General features: G+C 39.7%; 2 protein-coding genes across 1 annotated transcript; both read left to right on the top strand.

Moving 5' to 3' along the window:
* The window catches only part of LOC307160825 (uncharacterized protein), a 99,757-nt gene that overhangs the window by 40,082 nt on the left and 36,199 nt on the right, over positions 1-23,476 (top strand).
* Positions 21,656-22,785, top strand: LOC307160539 (neuronal acetylcholine receptor subunit alpha-5-like; the record flags this gene model as incomplete). Its single annotated transcript, XM_079874698.1, has 3 exons — positions 21,656-21,674; positions 21,884-22,035; positions 22,612-22,785. 3 exons carry the CDS (start codon positions 21,656-21,658, stop codon positions 22,759-22,761), a joined length of 321 nt encoding a protein of 106 aa, XP_079730824.1. The 3' UTR covers positions 22,762-22,785.

Here is a 23,476-nt window from a genome sequence, read left to right as displayed (position 1 = left end):
GAACTATACCTTAGGATGTTGCTTAAGGTAAACCTTCTTAAGTTCTACCTTAGCAGGTGCTGTCCATGATGGAGGTGCTGAATAGGTTGATATCGATGCCTCGATGATCGATTGTGCGCTCTTTCCTTCACAGCGGTATAGGTAAAGTATTGAGAAAACAATGTTCTTTATAAAGAAGCGTTTTAGAAATAGTACAAACTGCATTTATCGGGGCTCATTGAAATATGTACATGCAGAAATAAATATGAGTATGTGTTTATAATTTTTTAATGTTCTCCACAACGTATGCTGATTATCCACCAGCCATGTAGTTGACATACACTAACTGGCTCCGCGGACGGCGCCGTCTTTGATTTAAAACAAGTACTCGCTGTCTCGCTGCCATAGCTATAAAGTTTGTGTAAACTCATCTTTCTTTATATAGACTCCTAAGCCTTTTCTGTCAAATGGTTCGCCAGCTGATGTGCCTTAGGATAGTAATTAAAAAAAGCTGACAACCATTAGTGTATGGAAACTTTAAGTGATAGGGTTGGGAGCAGGCTTCACTCTATGTTTTTTTAGATTTTCAGAGTGCTGGCCTTATATGGCCAGTATGGAAACTTGTATGGAAACTTTATTAATGAAAACACTTCCATACACTGGGTGTAGGCTATAACAACTTAAGTATTTTATGTGTAAAATTTTAAAGTAAAGTAAAAATGTAATTTTAATACTAAATCAGATTTTATATTAAATGTTCATATAAAATTTTCGGTAACACTTTATTTTACGGTGCCCTTGATACAGAGTAATTACTTAATTAATTACTTAGTAATAGACTTTGTAATAACATGTAACAAAATGTACTTAACATGTAACTAAGTTATGGAACAGCCTGTACTTACAGATTGTAATTACGCACATGTAATAGGCAGCTACTGTTACACATGTGTAACAAGCCGAGTCTGTTACATACGTGTTACAGACTTGGTACACTGTAATTATGTAAGAAAGTACTTAGTATAACACAATGTAACAACAAGTACTTAAATATGTTAGGCTACACATTACACATGGTAAATGTGTATGTTCTGTAGCATTACTTGTATGTAACATAAAATAAAGTGTATCAAGATTGTACTTAAGTGCACTTCCTGTGTATCTACATATGTTATCCATCTGAATTAACCCACTAGTTCATAGCTTAAATGCATGCAGTAGCTTCTTAATTACATTGCAATTACAAAATATTACACAGGTATAAGCTACGTAAAATAAAGTGTATCAAGAATGTACTTAAGTGTACTTTGTGTATACATACCTTATCCATCTCTGCCTTACTTTGATTTAACTCACTAGTTCACAGCTTAAATGCATGCAGTAGTTTCCTAATTACATTGTAATTACATAATATTACACAGGTATAAAAGCTACGTAAAATAAAGTGTATCAAGATTGTACTTAAGTGTACTTTGTGTATCCATACCTTATTCATCTCTGCCTTAGTTTGATTTTACTCACATGTTCACAGCTTAAATGCATGCAGTAGTTTCCTAATTACATTGTAATTACATAATATTACACAGGGATGAGCTACGTAAAATAAAGTGTATCAAGAATGTACTTAAGTGTACTTTGTGTATACATACCTTATCCATCTCTGCCTTAGTTTGATTTAACTCACTTGTTCACAGCTTAAATGCATGCAGTAGTTTCCTAATTACATTGTAATTACATAATAGTACACAGGGATGAGCTTCGTAAAATAAAGTGTATCAAGAATGTACTTAAGTGTACTTTATGTATACATACCTTATCCATCTCTGCCATAGTTTGATTTTACTCACTAGTTCACAGCTTAAATGCATGCAGTAGTTTCCTAATTACATTGTAATTACATAATATTACATAGGGATAAGCTACGTAAAATAAAGTGTATCAAGAATGTACTTAAGTGTACTTCATGTGTATCTATAAACCTTATCCAACTCGGCTTGTTACAGATGTGTAACAGTAGCTGCCTATTACATGTGTGTAATTACAATCTGTAAGTACAGGCTGTTCCATAACTTAGTTACATGTTAAGTACATTTTGTTACATGTTATTACAACGTCTATTACTAAGTACCTAATTAAGTAATTACTCTGTATCAAGGGCACCGTAAAATAAAGTGTTACCAAATTTTCTATGTGTAATTAAACTGCGATGTAAAAAAGCTTTTTGCGCAGTGGTGGCCACTAGCGGTATGAACCGTCAGCAGCGATAAGGTATAGCTAAGAGCGCTCCAGACCAACCTTACGAACGTATGACTTACAGAAGGTATACTTAACTAAGAAGGTTTCGGAAAACACGTATTAACGATAAGGTACTTCTTAAGGTACAACTTAAGAACGACGTAGCGTTAAGGTAGTTTCGGAGAACGCAGCCCTGGTCATAAACTTTATGACTCCAAATCTGCAGCTCATCCAGTTCCTCTGCAAGCCAACGTTCCAACACATTAACACACACACACACACACACACACACACACACACACACACACACACACACACACACACACACACACAAACACCATTCATGGAACTTTTCAGAGAAAAGTACCTCTAAAATGTTTGATATGTATTCCTTTGTTCTCAGGTGTCTTCACATGCCATAATGGAAATACTGACAATTTTATTGTGTGTTAATCAAACTTTAATTGTGTGTAATCCTGCATATTAATGTAACTTTATGTTTCTTCTACTTGTACCTGCCATCCTTGGTATCTGTCTGACCGTCCTGTTTTGACTGAACCAGTCACACATAGGAGATTACAGTAAAATGTATTGTTCTGTGTGTACAATCTTTCTGGGTAGAAATGACTAAATTTTATACCATCATAAACTATGCAAAGAAGTTCTCCTGACAAGACAAAAGAGAATCTTCCCGCTCGGAAATCTCTGAAAGTGATTGGTCCCCGTATGCAAACTAGGCGTGAACCGATCCTTTCCATAAGAGACCCGCACAGAGCTCGCCCTCTCTCTCTCCTGCACTTGTCCGAACCCACTTCTTCAGAAGACCCATGGCTCCCTTTTAGGAAGCATTCTCCATTCTCCGTTTCTCTTTTATTTTTCTTTAAGTATTTTCTTTATTTTCGTCTTCGGACTCTACCTACGTTCAGTGAAGCTAACGTAGCCGGCAACCTCAACTTTAAAGAGACTTGAACATCCCGCGGCTGCGCTCACCGAAGCAAGCCCTGCTTTCTTAAGGAAACACGCACCCTGCTCCACACGCACGCTGCTCTTAGGACACACGACTCGGCGTTCTTCAGCAACAAAGAGAACCATTTTGCAAGATAAGTTTATTGAACTTTTAATGTAATCTGATTTCTTGTTGTCCCTCTCAAAAGGTTACGGTCTTTGAGTCAGTCTACTGTGATCATTTCAGATGATCTCTTCCCTTCCTCTCTCATCCTCACTCAATCTTTCATCCTCTCTCTCTCTCATCTGTTATCCGTTTGTTTTGTATTGTTTTTCTGTTTGTATTGTTATATGCATACTCGTGTAAATTGTAGAATTTGTATTCCTTAGTTCGATGTAGTAATTAGTTTTCCAATTATTAAAATTCCATATATCCTCGATTGATTCTGTCTGTCTGCTCATAACTATAAAGTCAATGAAGTGCTGATCCTAGCTACATGCTTTATCTTGTTACGATTTAAGTAACCTAATTTTACAAACACAGAGAGTTGTTTTTTTTCAAGGCCAGAAAAAAATACTCTTTCTTGCGTTTGTAAGAAGGATCATTTTCTTTGAGAGTTGATAAGTTAATCTTACGTTTAATGTTTGCTGAACAAACAGATTGTTTGATAACTAAATTAATTCCATTAAAAGTTATCCCATAACTTCGATTTGAAATAAGACTATTGATGTAGTAATGACGAACCATAACCCGTTATGGTAATCATTCATATATCGATCTAGTTTCAGCTTTGACAAATTAATGTAACTGTAATATGCAAAATATTAATCATATTCATGATTAATTATTAAAATTCCCTATAGATCATTTGAGCTAATGTTAAATGTGCTACCCAGTGCGGTTACACCACTTAGATTGTAGAACTGACCACCTAAAGCCTTGCATAATTATGCTTGTAGTGCATACACGATTAATTGAGCATTGCAATTGCATTTGTCACAGTCATTTTTTTTTTTGTGCATTTTAATTAGTAATGGTCAATTCAGTTCATGAATGTGTTGCAAAAATATTTTATTCTGAGATAAAATAGTAAAAACACAACTATTTTCGGTAACACTTTATATTACGACCCGCAAACAACTGCGTAAGTAAACCGAAATTACGTTGTACGTTTCTGTAATTATAGTGTACTTCCGTGTAGGTATAAGGGAACAATAATTAAGTTTTAGGTAATAAAGGGGTAACAAGCAGATATACAACCTGCAAAGAACTTCGTAAGTAAACCGAAATTACGGTGTATGTTTCTGTAATTATAGTGTACCTCCGTGTAGGTATAAGGGAACAATATGTTAAGTTTTGGGTAATAAAGGGGTACAACCAGATATACAAGAAAATTATTTATAATGTAATTATTTTAAAAATAACAGGTACCTATTCTGTTAATATATTCCAGGCAAAAAATGTATATATAAAAGTTTTTTATCACATTTCTGGCAAAATATGTTCTTGTGCAATGTAGTTACAGGGTAATTTTGACATCTGTGGGTTGTAAATTAAACTTTGTTGTTTCAGTATACTGTAGAAAAGACAATGCTTTATTAAGATGAAAAAGTGTTTTGAATTTTTTTTGTAAAATAAAAGTCAGAAATTAAATGGGATCCTTTATTGTATATTTACTGCACTTACCCTGTAACTACACAGAACAAGGGGGTAACAAGCACCACTTTAATTTACAGCCCGCAGGAGTTACACTTACCCTGTAACTACACAGAACAAGGGGGTAACAAGCGCCACTTTAATTTACAGCCCGCAGGAGTTACACTTACCCTGTAACTACACAGAACAAGGGGGTAACAAGCGCCACTTTAATTTACAGCCCGCAGGAGTTACACTTACCCTGTAACTACACAGAACAACGGGGTAACAAGCGCCACTTTAATTTACAGCCCGCAGGAGTTACACTTACCCTGTAACTACACAGAACAAGGGGGTAACAAGCGCCACTTTAATTTACAGCCCGCAGGAGTTACACTTACCCTGTACACAGTTGAAACGGGTAACAAACACTATAGTTACTATAGTTACACTATACTTACTATGTAACAATACGAAACAACACAGTATTTGCACAGTAATTACAGAGAAAGGTACTCTTATTAAAAAAATAAAATAAAAAAAAACTTTTAATTACACAGTATATTTGCCCTGACATTTAAGTGTCATTGCAATACAATGTGATAAGGTAAGTACTAAGTACTACATGGTACGTTCTAAATTAAAATCATAGCAGAAACTTTTTTTTTTGGCTTAACATTAAGTAGTTTAGTAAGAAAAGCCAATAAATAGCATTGCCAATGTTTTTCGAAATCAGCTGTTTATAAAATTGTTTCAGATTCAATTTTTATCATACTGTGCTTACATACAGCCATATATATATATACTTTAATTTTAATTTTAATAAGTTTAATTTACAACCCACAGATGTCAAAATTACCCTGTAACTACATTGCACAAGAACATATTTTGCCAGAAATGTGATAAAAACTTTTATATACAACAGACATACAATTTTTGCCTGGAATATATTAACAGAATAGGAACCACTTCCTGCTCAGCTACTGTTCGGACGCTCTTGCTTACTGCTCCGCGCTTTGCTCTATCGCTTTTACATTTTATCTCCTATATTTTATATTTTATTTCCTTTTATCATCTAATTTTAACTTCAGCAAACAGCACAGTGCTCAGACAACAAAGTTTGGATTACTACAAAAACGCAGAATTCTTTTACCCGACCAGCTTACATTCCGGGAAAGGAAAACACAACTGCCTACATTCATACGGATAAGAGAGAAAATGCCTCTTCAGGTTCAAGAATCTACTTGCTGCACTAACTGCCACAGACTTTTACAAAGGATTGCAGTTCTCGAAACAAAGTTACTTACGGGACCACCAAACCAGACGGAGCACACAACAGAGCTTCGTCATGGACACCCTCAGCATACCGGTGAGTCCCATGAAACTAGTGCTCCTCGACAGGTAGAGAAACAAGCCGATCGACTTACTAATCGATGGCACAAACAGGGAGCTAGACCCAAAGGCACTCGAGACATCAGATTGTCACGAGCATCACATATTGCCGCAGTAGCATCCTCTACCCCAGATACAGCTCTGACAAGGATTGCAAACATTGGTCTTCTACCACCGCCTATACATCTTGAGAACAGATTTGAAGTACTAATGAATGTAAATGAGGAATCCCCAAATGTGATGAATATGATCGAACACAGACTGAATGGGCCAGTAGCTAACACTGATGCTAACTGGCGCTCAAGGTCGAGCAGACAGCGGCACTCAGCTCAGAGCGCAGCCGAGCCCAGGACTCTGATAGTGGGGGACTCGATAATCAGAAACATTAGCGGCAGGGATACAACTACATGCTGCCTTCCACAAGCAACAACTTCGGATGTAAACAGGGAACTTCAGAACATTCTGATGAAACATAAGACTGCAAATCGACTCATCATACATGTGGGGAAGAATGATATTCATAAAGAGCAGTCAGAACTCCTTAAGAAGGATTTCAATGAACTTTTTGAAACACTTAAAAGACTGAAAGTTCAAACATTCATCAGTGGACCACTCCCAGCAAGAGGAACAAACAGGTTTTCACGGTTGCCTGGGCTAAATACATGGCTGCTAAAAACCTGCAATATAAAAGGAGTAAACTTCATTGACAATTTCAATCTTTTCTGGAGTCAGAGACAACTTTTTCATCGGGATGGCCATCACCCAAACAAACTTGGTTCAAGAGTGTTAAAGGACAATTTCTACTTCTCCCTCAATCATCCTTCTGCAGTGTGTGCCAATCAACTCAATCTGAACGGCACACACACACCTGGACACAGTATGAATGACCACGGGACTTCACTTCAGCAGCAAAATGGACATGCGGTTGACATATCACACAAGGACAATGATAACACCACTCCGCCACAACAACCTCTGCTCACGGACACAATCTCAGCTGAGCCATGCCCACAGAGAGACATATCAGAACTGCTTGAAGATTCAGCACCCAAGGACGACTTCCTGGAAAACAGCCAGGGAAGCCAGGACAGCATATCACAACCTCATATAACACCAGAGCAACAGCCCCTTTCCCCAGATACGCTATCCCTCTCTCCAGCATCGCCACTACTGTGTTTCTCACAGAAAATGGAAGAACTGGTGTATGCTGGAACCAGACTATCCCACTCTTTTGCTGCAAGCCCCCAGATACCAACCAAAAAACGACAGGCACCATTACCACCCGCACCAAAGCCTGCGGGCCCAGCTCGCCCTCCCCCTCCTATGAGAGCTCTTCGGCCTCTGCCACAACGCCAGGGCCCACACCCTCCTCCATCTGCTCGAGGTGAACTAAAAACAACTGATACCAGCTCTCAGTGATGTGTTTTGGGTCCCCGCTCTGATAACAGTAACTTTCTCAAATGTTTACAGAACAAGCGGGAACCCAGTGTGCCTGTATCTTTCTCTATTGCTGTTCTATTACAAGATAGAAAGTCTAAGGCCTTCAATAGCCGTGCAGCAAACCCAACTAATCTGGTGCCTATTACACGTCAAAGTAAGATTGATGTGGGGACAAAAAGTAAGACTATTAAGTTAGCACTTTATACATTTGTTCACTTAAAAATAAATCACTTCTAGTCAACGATTTAATAACCACAAACAACCTGGATTTTATGCTTCTAAATGAAATCTGGCTAGAAGATAGCTGCAGTGCAACAGTCCTCAATGAAACAGCCCCTCCGAACTTTACTTTTATGAGTGTCTGCAGAGCTGTTAAGAGAGGTGGGGGTCTAGCTGCTCTTTTTAAAGATATCTATCAATGTAAGCAAATATCATTTGGGAATTACCCTTCTTTCGAATATCTGGGTATTGTGTTGAAAGGTGCTCCACGCATTTTACTTATCATTATTTACAGGCCTCCAAAATACTCTCCAGCCTTTGCTGAGGACTTTATAGAACTGTTATCAGCAATTACCTCAGAGTTTGACTGTTTTGCCATTGCAGGAGATTTTAACATTCACATAGATAATGCAGAAAACAATATGGCAAAAGAAATCAAAACTGTTTTAAAAACTTTTGATCTGACTCAGCATGTACATGGACCCACACACAATCGTGGACACACTCTAGATTTACTTATCAGTAAGGGTCTAAACATTTCATTGATTGTCATTAAGGATGTAGCACTGTCTGATCATTTCTGTATTTTCTTTGATATTTTGATCTCTCCTGCCATTGAAGCTAAATCTGTGTCTGTCAAGAAGAGATGCTTAAATGAGAACACCAGTGTACTATTTATGAAGGCTATATCCTTAACACCAAGCATATCTGCTGACTCTGTTGATTTTCTCCTTGATTCTTTTAACTCAAAAGTTAAAGGTATAATTGATGATATTGCTCCTGTTAAAGTCAGGAAGAAGAGTGGCAGACAAAAAGCACCTTGGAGAAACTCAACAGCAGTGCAAAATATGAAAAGACAATACAGAAAAGCAGAGCGCATGTGGTGGAAGACTAAACTTGTAGTCCATTATAACATCTACAAAGACAGCCTTCATGCTTTCAATATGGAACTAGGCAAAGATAGACAGACTTTCTTCTCAAATATTATAAACAGCAATTTAAACAACACACGCACTCTTTTTGCTACTGTAGAGAGACTGACAAACCCTCCAAGCCAGATTCCCAGTGAAATGCTCTCAGTGAACAAGTGTAGTGAGTTTGCTTCGTTCTTCTCTGAGAAAATCAGTAATATCAGAAAGGTGATCAGCACATCCTTGAGTTGCCCTGGGGTCAGACAGATCAAACCACCTGAGAAAGTAGTTACTATGTCTGATTTCAAAGAAATTGATGGCAAAATTTTGGAAGAAACTGTACAGCACCTTAAAACATCAACATGCGCTCTTGACACACTTCCCACATCATTTTTCAAAAGTGTGTTAAACAGTTTAGAAGCAGATCTCCTAGAAGTGGTAAATGTCTCACTTCGCTCTGGGAGTTTTCCATACTCCCTGAAAACTGCAGTTGTCAAGCCCCTCCTGAAAAAGAGCAATCTGGATAAGACCATATTAAGCAACTATAGACCGATCTCAAATCTTCCTTTCATAGGCAAGATCATTGAAAAAGTTGTCTTCAATCAGCTGAACAAATTCTTGAGCTTGAATGGATACTTTGACAATTTTCAATCTGGTTTCCGACCGCACCACAGCACAGAGACAGCGCTCATAAAGATAATAAACGATATTCGCTTAAATACTGATTCAGGCAAATTATCAGTGCTGGTGCTACTCGACCTCAGTGCTGCATTTGACACTGTCGATCACAACATACTTCTTGACAGGCTGGAAAACTGGGTGGGGCTTTCTGGGATAGTCCTAAAATGGTTCAGGTCATACTTAGATGGGAGAGGTTATTATGTGAGTATAGGTGACCATAAGTCTGAGTGGACATCCATGACATGCGGAGTACCTCAAGGCTCAATTCTTGCACCACTCCTGTTCAACCTGTATATGCTCCCAATGAGCCAAATAATGAGAAAGAACCAAATTGCTTACCACAGCTATGCAGACGACAGACAGATCTACTTAGCCCTATCGCCTAACGATTACAGCCCCATTGACTCCCTGTGCCAATGCATTGATGAAGTCAACAGTTGGATGTGTCAAAACTTTCTTCAGTTAAACAAAGACAAAACTGAAGTCATTGCGTTTGGAAACAAAGATGAAGTTCTCAAGGTGAACGCATACCTTCACTCTAGGGGTCAAACAACTAAAAATCAAGTCAGGAATCTCGGTGTGTCCCTAGAGTCAGACCTTAGTTTCAGTAGTCATGTCAAAGCAATAACTAAATCAGCATACTATCATCTGAAAAATATTGCAAGAATTAGATGCTTTGTTTCCAGACAAGACTTAGAGAAACTTGTTCATGCTTTCATCACCAGCAGGGTGGATTATTGTAATGGACTCCTCACTGGCCTTCCCAAAAAGACCATAAGACAGTTGCAGCTCATACAGAACGCTGCCGCCAGGATTCTGAGCAGAACCAGAAAATATGAACACATCACACCAGTCCTCAGGTCTTTACACTGGCTCCCAGTTAAATTTAGGATCGATTTTAAAGTATTATTACTGGTATATAAATCATTCAATGGCCTAGGACCTCAATACATTGCAGATATGCTTACTGAATATAAACCCAACAGAACACTCAGATCACTAGGATCATATCAGCTAGAAATACCAAGGGTTCACTCTAAGCATGGCGAGTCCGCTTTTAGCTATTATGCCAGCCGCAGCTGGAACCAGCTTCCAGAGGAGATCAGATGTGCTCCTACTGTAGTCACATTCAAATCCAGACTCAAAACACTTCTGTTTAGCTGTGCATTTACTGAATGAGCACTGTGCCAATGTTCGTCCGACTGTTTGTACTGTATTTTATTTTATTTTTTTAAACTGTTTTAATTATTCCTATTTCTTTTATTATTTTAATTTCTTCTATGTAAAGCACTTTGAATTGTCATTGTGTATGAAATGTGCTATATAAATAAACTTGCCTTGCCTTGCCTTGCCTTACCTGTTAGTTTTAATATAATTACATTATAAATAATTTGCTTGTATATCTGGTTGTACCCCTTTATTACCCAAAACTTAACGTATTGTTCCCTTATACCTACACGGAGGTACACTATAATTACAGAAACGTACACCGTAATTTCGGTTTACTTACGAAGTTCTTTGCAGGTTGTATATCTGCTTGTTACCCCTTTATTACCCAAAACTTAATTTTTGTTCCCTTATACCTACACGGAAGCAGACATGGGCAGTATTTCAATTAAATGTATTTTAAATACGTATTTAATTACTTTAGTGTATTTTGTAATTTGTATTTTGCAGGGGTGGAAAAAATAAAATGTAGTTTGTAACAAAATATTTTGAGGGAGTGTATTTAGAGTATTTCAAATACTTAAATACTTAAGAAAAATCCCCATATGCTTATTACCATAGTAAATGATTTTGCCATATTTTAAGTCTGATGTTGCCAATGGCAATGTCCAGGTTAGATGCATGAAAATCACGTGACACCCTGTAGACCAGGCTCCCTCCAAGAAGTGAATGAGTTTTGAACACAGTAGAAGTGGCGCTGCTCCTCTTAAAGGGATACTCCACTTTTTTTGGAAATAGGTTCATTTTACAACTCCCCCAGAGTTAAACAGTTGAGTTTTACCGTTTTCGAATCCATTCAGCCGATCTCCGGGTCTGGCGGTCCCCTCATTCCTGCGTGATAATCAAGAAACTTTGCTGCCGTACCATGAGTCCAGCAGGCGTAATGATATGACGCAGCGCCTGAAAATAGGTCTAATAGAGCTGGTAAGTCCCGCCCCTTCCGCTAACCCCACTGGACCTCTAGGTTGAAAAATCGTCAATGCAAGTGAATGGGAGAAAATAATTATTTTCTGGTCCCGTTTGAATTGTGCCATGAATGTGAACATATGTTGTCTGTGAATTTTTTATATAATTTTTCATGTTACGAGTTTGACAGTATATTGTATGATTCTTCGGCTAGCAGTTGTGGAAAAGACATAACGAGAAAGACTACATGTCGCCTATGTGACGTCACCCCATAAAGTTGACTTACTCGTGGTTTTCGCCAACCTCAACGATTTTGTCCTCTCCCTGAAAGAAGGCGGTGAAGTGCACCAAAGACACAGCCATGTTTAGCGGGATCCGTGAGCTAGTGTCCGTGTGCTAGTGGTGTTAACGTTTCAAACGCGTCGAAAGCAGCGAAGAGTTGTAGTCCACAAAGTGCTCTCACACAAAGTCTAACCGTATCAAACTTCTACCCGCTAAATTGTAGCATTCTTTACATGAAAAATTATATAAAAAATTCACAGACAACATATGTTCACATTCATGGCACAATTCAAACGGGACCAGAAAATAATTATTTTCTCCCATTCACTTGCATTGACGATTTTTCAACCTAGAGGTCCAGTGGGGTTAGCGGAAGGGGCGGGACTTACCAGCTCTATTAGACCTATTTTCAGGCGCTGCGTCATATCATTACGCCTGCTGGACTCATGGTACGGCAGCAAAGTTTCTTGATTATCACGCAGGAATGAGAGTATAGTTCCTAGCCATATCAGCCTAGAAAAATCGCAACTTTTCATTTTCCGTCGGTCTTAGTACACGATGTAACTACAGAGTCAAGTTTTAAATAGGAAAAATATCTAAACTCTTTGGTCATTTTTTTGAGAGAGATGCTAATGGTCTCGTCCGATTCAATGATCTATGCTAAGCTATGCTAAAAGTGGGACCGCCAGACCCGGAGATCGGCTGAATGGATTCGAAAACGGTAAAACTCAACTGTTTAACTCTGGGGGAGTTGTAAAATTAACCTATTTCCAAAAAAAGTGGAGTATCCCTTTAAGGCACGAGTAGAGTAACGGTGATAATATGGCTACGTAGCCTACATCAAACACGTTTTGCTATTAAGGGCAGCCTACCACACCATTGATGTGAGCTTAGCTATACATGCCATTTACGTCAGAGGGAGCTATTTCAGGCCCTGTAGAGATTTAGTGAAATGCCCTTGCTTTTTTATTTTGCTACTTCGCCATTTTGAATTTACACATTTCTCATATTTGTGTTATTGCTACTATTTGTGTTATTGACCTTTCAGTAATAAGAAAAGAAGACTTAAGATTATTGTGGGAGTATTTTTGTATTTTCAAAATACTAATTACTTGTATTTTATTTAAATACATTTTTCACATCAGTATTTTGTATTTTATTTTGTTACATTTCATGAGCCAGTATTTGTAGTTTGTAACAAAATAGTTTTTGATGTATTTGTGCCCACCTCTGCACGGAAGTACACTATAATTACAGAAACGTACACTGTTCTGCCCCCACTTTGTGTTGCATTAGAGACATCTAGTGGTGTAAAGTTGTATTGCATTTGATTTTTTATTATTTTAGTCCCTCCTCTCTTGCCGTTGTTTTCCTGTCTGCTTCTGACTCTAGTCAATTGAGAGGACATGCAGCAGTTACTCTTTCTCTTTGCCTTTGATAGTTTTTGAAGGTCAAAGTCTGTAAGTATTTCTGTAGGAAGTATATCTACTTTGCTATAGTCTTTGTGTATTGTCCGTTTTAGCATAATATGTATGTTGTATTAATAGATGCTAATCGCGATTAGCATTTATCCATAGACACTCATGTTAAAGTTAGCTTAAATGCTTACTAGTCCTGCAAGTCTCATTATAATGGCTAATTTTTCTTATGGGATAGCTATATATGTTAGATTTGAGTTGCATATTCATGTATATGTATATATGGGCAGTTTGTAATGCCATATTGTTATGTTTCTACAGTTTTACAAAATTGGAAAGATCCTTACTAAAGGCCTCTCTCTACTCCGGTTTCCTGGGTCTTTATTTCATGGATCTTATGTTAGCTATCTGCTACGCTAACCTGTCAAAGCAAGAGCAGAATAGTAAAAAGACTTAAAATTCAGTCTGCTATCATAAGAAGAGTGAGTTATCAACACTGCAGCCCAGAAGCTCAACATAGATTCAACAATCTATCATGGAGGAACAAAGCGAAGAAAAACCTCTGCTATACACAGAAGATGGGCAGTCTCAATACTCCTACCATACCAGGCGCTCAACCCATTCTAGTCGTGCCTCATCACACAGTTCTGCTGCCACAAGAGCTAGAGCTAAAGCGGAAGCTGCAAAAGTCAAAGCTTCATATGCACAAAAAGAAGCAGACATGTTAATAAAGCAGGCACGGATTGAAGCGGAAGAATTTAAGAGAAAAACTGAGCTTGAAGTGGAACTGAAACGTAGGGCAACTGAGTTACAGGCCAACCTCAAAGCACTGAAAATACAGGGCGCTGCTGAAGCAGCTATTACAGAGGCTGAAATCCTTGAAGCAGCTTATGAGGAAGAAGTTGGAAAACCAACACAGCAGAATGTGACCAAATTAGCTCCGTATCACTCACATCAACGCACTAGTGAGTATGTGCAACAATATTCTCAGGAGCATGGGGAGCAACAGTCTCAACTCATGGAACCACAACCCATCTTTTCACCAGAGCACCAGCCAAACATGGACAACGGTGATACAGATAATCGTGGAATCCAAACACACAGCATGGAGGAAATTAGCGATGTCATGTTCCAAGAATTTCCAGCACAACGCCAGAGCACGAGCACAGCCTATGCTCAGCAAAGCCATGCACGCCCTTTGAAGTTCTACCAAGATGAATGCCGCCCTCTACAGACTCACGTCACACAATCTAAAGGTAAAACCTACTTCACGCCCTCTAGAGCACCTCTGCATGATCAGTCAGACTCAACAGACTTAGCCAGATACCTGATTCGCAAAGAAATAGTTAGCTCTGGGCTCCTAAAGTTTGACGATAAACCAGAGAACTACTGGGCCTGGAAAGCTTCCTTTGTCAACTCCACCAGTGATCTGAACTTAACCCCCAGGGAAGAGCTAGATTTACTGACTAAATGGCTGGGACCACAGTCTGCAGAGCAGGCCAAACGCATCCGTGCAGTTCACATCAATAATGCCAGCTCAGGACTCAAAATGGTGTGGCAGAGATTGGAAGAATACTATGGATCAGCAGAAATGATAGAAAACGCTCTGCTTAAGAAGTTAGAGGAGTTTCCAAAAATATCAAACAAGGACAATGAGAAGCTGTGGGAGCTGGGGGACCTGTTGCTAGAGCTGGAGGCAGCTAGGAAAGATGGATTCTTACCTGGACTATCTTACCTCAACACACCACGGGGAGTCAATTCCATCGCACAGAAGCTCCCCTATAACCTTCTGGAGAAATGGATCTCAGTTGGCTCTAAATATAAAGACGACCATCAGGTTCAATATCCCCCCTTTTGCATCTTTGTAAAGTTCATCAGAGATCAAGCAAAGACAAGAAATGACCCCAGCTTTGCCGAACTGACCATGAGTGGTTCAGTTAAGATGGATAAACCTCTGAAACCCACCAAACCATCTGTGTTCACCAGGAAGACTGAGGTTTCTTCAGAAAGTGGTGATAAGCAAAACATGGAGAAACATGTTGAGGATCCAGATAGATTATGTCCATTACATAATAAGCCCCATCCTCTAAGAAAATGCCGTGGCTTTCGCAGCAAGACCTTAGATGAACGAAAAGCTTACCTCAAAGAGAAACACATCTGTTTCAAGTGTTGTGCCTCAACAAGTCACCTCGCCAAGAACTGTGACAAATCTGTACAGTGCAAAGAGTGCAACAGCAACAAACACTTAGCTGCACTTCACCCAGGGCCAGTGCCATGGAAGTCATTGAGCTCTGCTGTTAAGGAGGATCACGGCGGGGAGCAGCAGGAAGATGAGACTCCAGAGGTTATGTCAAAGTGCACAGAAGTCTGCGGGGACTCATTCGGCTCCCGATCATGCTCCAAAATATGTTTGGTCCGAGTCTACCCTGCAGGCCAGAGAGAGAAAGCTGTTAAAGCATACGCTGTCCTTGATGAGCAGAGTAATAAGTCCCTGGCCAAGACCGAGCTATTCGACCTTTTGGGCATTGGAGCAAATGCTGCACCATACACACTTAAAACATGCTCAGGGATTGTGGAAACATCAGGACGACGTGCAAGCAACCTCATAGTTGAGTCAATAGATGGAAATGTACAGATCTCGCTTCCGTCACTCATAGAGTGTGACATGATGCCAGATGACCGTTCAGAGATCCCCTCAGCAGAAATAGCACATCATTATTCTCACCTCAAGCCAGTGGCGGATAAAATCCCAGCCATAGATCCGGATGCAGCCATTCTTCTTCTACTCGGCAGAGACATACTGCGCGTACACAAAGTACGTAAGCAGTATAATGGACCCAACAATGCTCCATATGCACAACAACTTGACCTTGGCTGGGTCATTGTTGGAGAAGTATGTCTCAGAGGAGCCCACAAGCCTAGCAGTGTTAATGTTTACAGGACCGATGTCCTACCTACTGGGCGTACGTCTTTCCTTAAACCATGTCATAGTGTTATTCACATCCAAGAAAAGTTTGACAAGAGGAGATCAAGTCACAGTATACTAACCTTGAAAGAGATGGACATACTGGCAGATGACACCGATGATCTTGGAAGCACAGTATTCAAAAGAACAAAAGAGGATGAGAAAATAGCTTTGTCTATTGAAGATCAAGCCTTCCTTGAGATCATGGACAAAAACGTCTACATAAATGAAGCAAACAGTTGGGTAGCTCCCTTACCATTCCATTCCTCAAGGCGCCGTCTCCCAAATAATAGAGAGCAAGCAGCCAAACGTCTCTCATCTCTGTGTCGCACACTGGATAGAAAGCCAGACATGAAAAAACAATATATGGATTTCATGCAGAAAATCTTCGAGTCAAACCAGGCAGAACTAGCTCCGCCATTGAAAGAGAATCAAGAGTGCTGGTATCTACCAACATTTGGTGTCTACCACCCTAAGAAGCCAGATCAAATACGGGTGGTGTTTGACTCCAGTGCCAGGCACGAAGGTGTCTCCCTCAACGACATCCTCTTAAAGGGACCAGACCTCAATAATACTCTTCTTGGCATCCTTCTTCGTTTCCGCAGGGAGCCTTTTGCAGTCACAGCAGATGTGCAACAGATGTTTTACTGTTTCACAGTCTGTGAGGAACACCGTGATTTCCTAAGATTCTTGTGGTTCGAAGATAATGACTTCACAAAACCAGTGACTGAATACCGAATGACAGTACATGAATTCGGTAACAGCCCTTCACCAGCTGTGGCCATTTATGGCTTGAGACGGGCAGCGCAAGAAGGACAAAAGGAACATGGCCAAGATGCTAAGCAGTTCGTCATGCGGAACTTTTATGTGGATGATGGACTCGCCTCATTCTCCACTGCAGAAAAAGCCATCGACATTCTGAAAAGAACAAGGGAGATGTTAGCTGAGTCAAGCATCATGTTGCACAAGATAGCATCAAACAGCAGCGCTGTTATGAACGCTTTCCCATCTGAAGATCGTGCCAAAGATCTAAAGGATCTGGATCTGTCATCTGATCCTTTGCCTCTCCAACGCAGTCTAGGCCTCATATGGGACCTGCAAACAGACAGCTTCTCCTTCTGCGTGTCTGATGAGGAAAAACCATTCACTAGAAGGGGCATCCTTTCGACGGTCAACAGTATATACGATCCCTTGGGGTTTGTGGCACCTATCACGATTCAGGGAAAGGCTTTGGTGAGAGATATCTCCATAGAAGAGTACGATTGGGACACTCAGCTACCAGACAAAAAAATAATCCAGTGGAAAGCCTGGAAAGATTCCCTGATGGAACTTAAGCTACTTCAGATCCAGAGGACCTACCTTTCTGTTTCTCTGCTTGCCACTGTACACAGAGAAATTTGTGTCTTTGCGGATGCATCGACTCTAGCTATATCAGCTGTAGCCTACCTTAAGGCAGTTGATACAGAAGGACACAGTCATGTCGGGTTCATCATGGGGAAGTCCAAGCTGGCTCCACGTCCTGCGCACACTGTCCCTCGTTTGGAGCTGTGTGCAGCTGTCTTGGCAACAGAGCTCGCAGACCTGATAATGGATGAAATCGATGTGGAGATTCACGCAGTCAAGTTCTACACGGACAGCAGGATTGTACTTGGCTACATTCATAACACGTCCAGAAACTTCTATGTCTACGTCGCAAACAGAGTGACAAGAATCAGGAAATCCTCGCACCCTAATCAGTGGCACTACATCAGCACCAGCCATAATCCTGCAGATCATGGATCCAGGTCTGTCCCAGCCTCTCTCCTAAAAGACACCAACTGGTTTTCAGGTCCAGCTTTTCTGACAAAATCTGAGTTGGATGAGTCTCCTCAGCCAGAGATATTTGACCTTCTACATCCAGAGTCTGATGCAGAAATTCGCCCTCAAGTTTCAACCTATGCTACAAAAGCTACAGGTGGAGGTATCGGCTCTCATCGGTTTAGTAGATTCTCCAGTTGGAAATCACTTACCCATGCGACAGCCAGGCTCATCCAAAAGGCCAGAGCCTACTCCAAAAATACTGACCATAAACAGAGAATGGGTGAGCTTCCTCAGGCAAAACTCATAATTATGAGAAGCGTACAACAGGACTTCTTTAAAGAGGTAATTAAAAACCTCTCAAAGGGAGAAGAAGTCTCCAGACACAGTTCAATCAGAAGTTTGGATCCCATCATTGATGACAATGGTTTGCTGAGAGTTGGAGGCCGAATATCGTCAGCAGACATGTCCTGGGAAGAAAAGCATCCAATCCTTCTTCCTAAAAACCATCATGTCTCTACTCTGCTGGTAAGACATTACCATGAACAGGTTGCTCACCAAGGACGACACTTCACTGAAGGCGCAGTTCGAACAGCTGGACTGTGGATAACAGGAAGTAAGAGATTGGTGTCAAGTGTGATTCACAAATGTGTGATCTGCAAAAGATTAAGAGGAAAGTTGGAAGAACAAAAAATGTCTGACTTACCTCTAGACAGACTCACCATGGATCCTCCGTTCACGTATGTTGGACTTGACGTTTTCGGACCTTGGACCATCTCGTCGCGCAGGACCCAGAGGTGGTCATGTAGAAAACAAACGCTGGGCAGTTATGTTCACCTGTCTGAGTACACGAGCGGTGCATATTGAGGTCGTAGAGACCATGTCAACCTCCAGCTTCATCAATGCTTTGAGGAGATTTACCGCTATCAGAGGTCCTGTGAGACTGCTCCGTTCCGATAGGGGCACAAACTTTGTTGGAGCTTGCAAAGAACTGCAAATAAACTCAGAAGATCCAGAGTTGAAAGCTCACCTGCAAGAAAAAAGTTGCACCTGGACATTCAATCCTCCACACTCCTCGCACATGGGTGGAGTGTGGGAGAGGATGATTGGCGTTGCACGCCGCATTTTGGATGCCATGTTGTTGAAGGAGAACTGTCGCCTCTCTCATGAAGTACTTGTGACTCTCATGGCTGAAGTCATGGCAATCATGAACGCAAGACCTCTAGTTCCAGTGTCCTCTGATCCAGAGATGCCAGCTGTTCTCACACCAGCAATGCTGCTCACTCAGAAGATTGACCCAGTATCTGCTCCTCTGGGGAACATGGATCTCAAAGATCTCTATAGCAAGCAATGGAGGCAAGTCCAAAGCCTCGCTGAAACTTTCTGGAAACGCTGGAAGCAAGAGTACTTGGAGACGCTCCAACCCCGCAAGAAGTGGAAATCAGAAAGACCGAATCTGGAAGTTGGAGATGTGGTACTCCTTAAAGACACTCAAGTTAAAAGGAATGAGTGGCCCACAGGTGTTATTGTGGAAACCATCCCCAGCCGTGATGGCAGGATTCGGAAAGTCAATGTGAAGATCATGAGACAGGGTACTCCCAAGGTGTATTCAAGACCTGTTTCAGATGTTGTGCTGCTTCTCAGTAAAGGGACATAGTGGTATTATTTAATACCAGGCGGGGAGTGTTCTGCCCCCACTTTGTGTTGCATTAGAGACATCTAGTGGTGTAAAGTTGTATTGCATTTGATTTTTTATTATTTTAGTCCCTCCTCTCTTGCCGTTGTTTTCCTGTCTGCTTCTGACTCTAGTCAATTGAGAGGACATGCAGCAGTTACTCTTTCTCTTTGCCTTTGATAGTTTTTGAAGGTCAAAGTCTGTAAGTATTTCTGTAGGAAGTATATCTACTTTGCTATAGTCTTTGTGTATTGTCCGTTTTAGCATAATATGTATGTTGTATTAATAGATGCTAATCGCGATTAGCATTTATCCATAGACACTCATGTTAAAGTTAGCTTAAATGCTTACTAGTCCTGCAAGTCTCATTATAATGGCTAATTTTTCTTATGGGATAGCTATATATGTTAGATTTGAGTTGCATATTCATGTATATGTATATATGGGCAGTTTGTAATGCCATATTGTTATGTTTCTACAGTTTTACAAAATTGGAAAGATCCTTACTAAAGGCCTCTCTCTACTCCGGTTTCCTGGGTCTTTATTTCATGGATCTTATGTTAGCTATCTGCTACGCTAACCTGTCAAAGCAAGAGCAGAATATACACCGTAATTTCGGTTTACTTACGCAGTTGTTTGCGGGTTGTAATATAAAGTGTTACCCTATTTTCTTTGAAGAGGTACATAAACAGAGTTTAGAGCAGAGATCAGATTCTGCCTGCAGTGATTCAGAGTGTTTTAATAAGTCATGGTCCACGTTCACCCACACTGATTACACTGATAGCTGTAACAGTGTGACCTGAGGATTAATGCATTTTTAAATTAGTCTTATATTGATCAAGGGAGACCAGAACCACAGATATTGATCAATGGCAAAACAAGCTGAAACTTGAATACCATCTGTGGTTGTCTGTGAAATGACAGATTTATAAGGACAGAAACTGAGCTTTGGGGCTGAGATAACATTGTAAAATTCAATCAATATCTAAATATGGAGCTGAATAATCGGCACAGATATGCATCAATCAATATAAGGTATAATATATTATACCTTATACAATATAATCAATATCTGTGGTTACCAATTTTTTTTTTTTTTTTTTTTTTTTTTTTTTTTTTTTTTCATGATAAATGCAGCACCATGGTCAACAACCAAGAAAAATGACACTTGCAGTGTTTTATTGATTCTGGGTCAAAACATTCCCTTGAGTCTCAGTGAGGCTAGATGATTTATTCGGTCTTATATTACATCCAGCTTTAGATGTCCAAAAAAATGAATTCCAGCAGGCTACCAAATATTATATACGGTTTAGATTTAAAACAGCCCGGTGAGTGTAGTATACTTATACTATATTATAGTAATGTGAAAAAAGCCATCAGATTAAGATATGAATGTGATGTTATTAGTTTATCAACATGCTTATGGCAAACTGGTTTGGCATCAAATGTACTTCAATTATGCACATGAAGGGCATTTGTCTGATGCATAGAATTACTGCAAATTTAAAACATTTTAAATCAGTCCCGTTTGAACTTCCATTTTAGTTAGGATGCTTCCTTTGGATACAACTTCCTATGTAAAGCAGTAGACAGCTCACTAGGTGATGGTAACACAACCCAGATCATCTAAACCAGTTTCACATTCAGAGATTCATAAATCTCCATTCATAACTCTATCTGCCCTCACATACAAGAACACATGTTTAGCAAACCATGTTTCCCTTAGTGACTAAGACTTTGGAGGCCTTGAGAGGCAAATCTGATCAGGATATAGGCATGATAGCAGCAGCCTGGAGATCCAATAACAATGCCAAATGAGCTTCATTAGAGTTCATCAAGTATACACTGCAAGTCATTTTTAAGGCAGATTTGAAAGGCTCAAGCTCTGATATTCACTGATATCCCATAATTCCAGTAAGAATTAATTCTATTGGACTGAATTTGTATATGACACTAAAAGGTGCAGGTGCAAGCTTGTTACAAAGCCTATGTGAGATGTTCATTGTGAGATCAATATGTTCATTGACAAAGTGTCAACCAAATTGTCACACCTTCTAAAAGCCTGTGTGGTCTTTGAATCTGAGACTGTTGCCATCTAATTACTGTTGTTTAGTGTCCCAGTACCTCCTGATTGAATGGAAGAGAGATTAACATGAAGTTGTTGTTTACTTTAAGGGCCTCCTGTGCTGTCTTCCTATGCCAAGACAGAAGACAAGTTGTTTAAACATCTCTTCAGCAACTACCAGAAATGGGTGAGACCAGTGGAGGATCTAAATGGAACAGTACAGGTGAAATTTGGCCTGGCAATCTCCCAGCTGGTAGATGTGGTGAGAATTAGTCCTTCTGAAATAGCATTCTCCTCCTTTTGGCAAAATGTTACCTTACAATAAAGATTACATTTTAAAATATATACATTGATTAGGCAATTCTCTATTATTAAAATAGTTCAAGAATTTATTTATTGTTAACCTTTATGTTCTGTTTGGTGTCAGTAGCAAAAAGAGTTAGATTAACCGGGGTTAGTAAATAATCCATAATATCTGTCATGTACAACATTGGGGTATCTGGAACATAAAGAACATAAAAATCAATCTCAGCAGAACATGAAGGCACAACACAGATTAAATATCAGATTTGTTGTTGGTTAGGATGAGAAGAACCAGCTGATGACGACCAATGTGTGGATAAAACAGGTAAAGCAGGACTTAAGAACCCAATAAGGTTTATCTGATTAATATGAAATATACTTTTTCTTTATTTTGCCTTCATATTGTCTGCATTTTGATAGTAGTTAAGATTTTGATATATACAATTTTAACTATGGCCAATGTGTCCAATTGCTTTCTTTACCGTTTTATTTGGTGATCAGCTTTGCTGATAAATCATTGTCTCTCTGCATTCAGGAGTGGACAGACATGAAGCTCCGATGGAATCCGGATCATTACCTGGGCATCACTTCCATTAGAGTTCCCTCAGACTCCATCTGGAGACCCGACATCGTGCTCTATGACAAGTACGTGTATGAGTCCGAAAGGAAACCAGAGAGGGACTGAACAGTATGTTTAACATTTCTGTTAGAGCCATAAATAACATAAAAAGTTAAAAAGTTAAAAATACACACATATTTTGAATGTTTATACTGTGACTTTAGTGAATTTCATACAGTTATAATCCTCCCCATTTTGTCTAGGGGTAGGAGAGGATGTAACAATTATTGGAAATAATAAAAATAAATAAATATAATGAAAAAGATGGACAGTCACTTCAATCCCCTGATCCAGAAAAGAAGCAGAACAACAAAATTGGAAGCACTTTATTTTACAGTCCTGTTTCACATAAACATACTATGTACTTATTGTGGAAATGAGACTAACTGGGTAATTGTCACGAAACTGCTCCGAGACTCAAAGGTGAGATCCAATTGCAGCTTTATTAAGGGGCAATCCAGACACGTAATCCAACAAACAGGCAATGGGTCAAAACACAAGTAGACAGTCCAAACAAACAAAACAAAACAAAACAAGACAGGCAGGGGTCAGAGGCAAGAGAGTAATCCAAGGAACAGGCAAGAAATCCAAAAACCAAGAACCAGGAAAACACTCAGAGTTGCAGTGTGACACTAAACAAAACTTAAACGTGAGTGAAGGGGTGAACCAGGCTTATATGGGGTGAACTAAACAAGATAATGAGATACAGGTGAATGTGATAATGAGTGCTGATGAGTCCAGGCAGAGAATGATGGGAGATGTAGTCTGTGAGTGAACGTGA

The sequence above is a fragment of the Squalius cephalus genome, assembly GCF_949319135.1.
Source record: "Squalius cephalus genome assembly, chromosome: 6".
Classification (NCBI taxonomy): Eukaryota; Metazoa; Chordata; class Actinopteri; order Cypriniformes; family Leuciscidae; genus Squalius; species Squalius cephalus.
The sequence above is the reverse complement of the archived record's forward strand: the minus strand, read 5'-3'. Positions and strand labels throughout refer to the sequence as shown.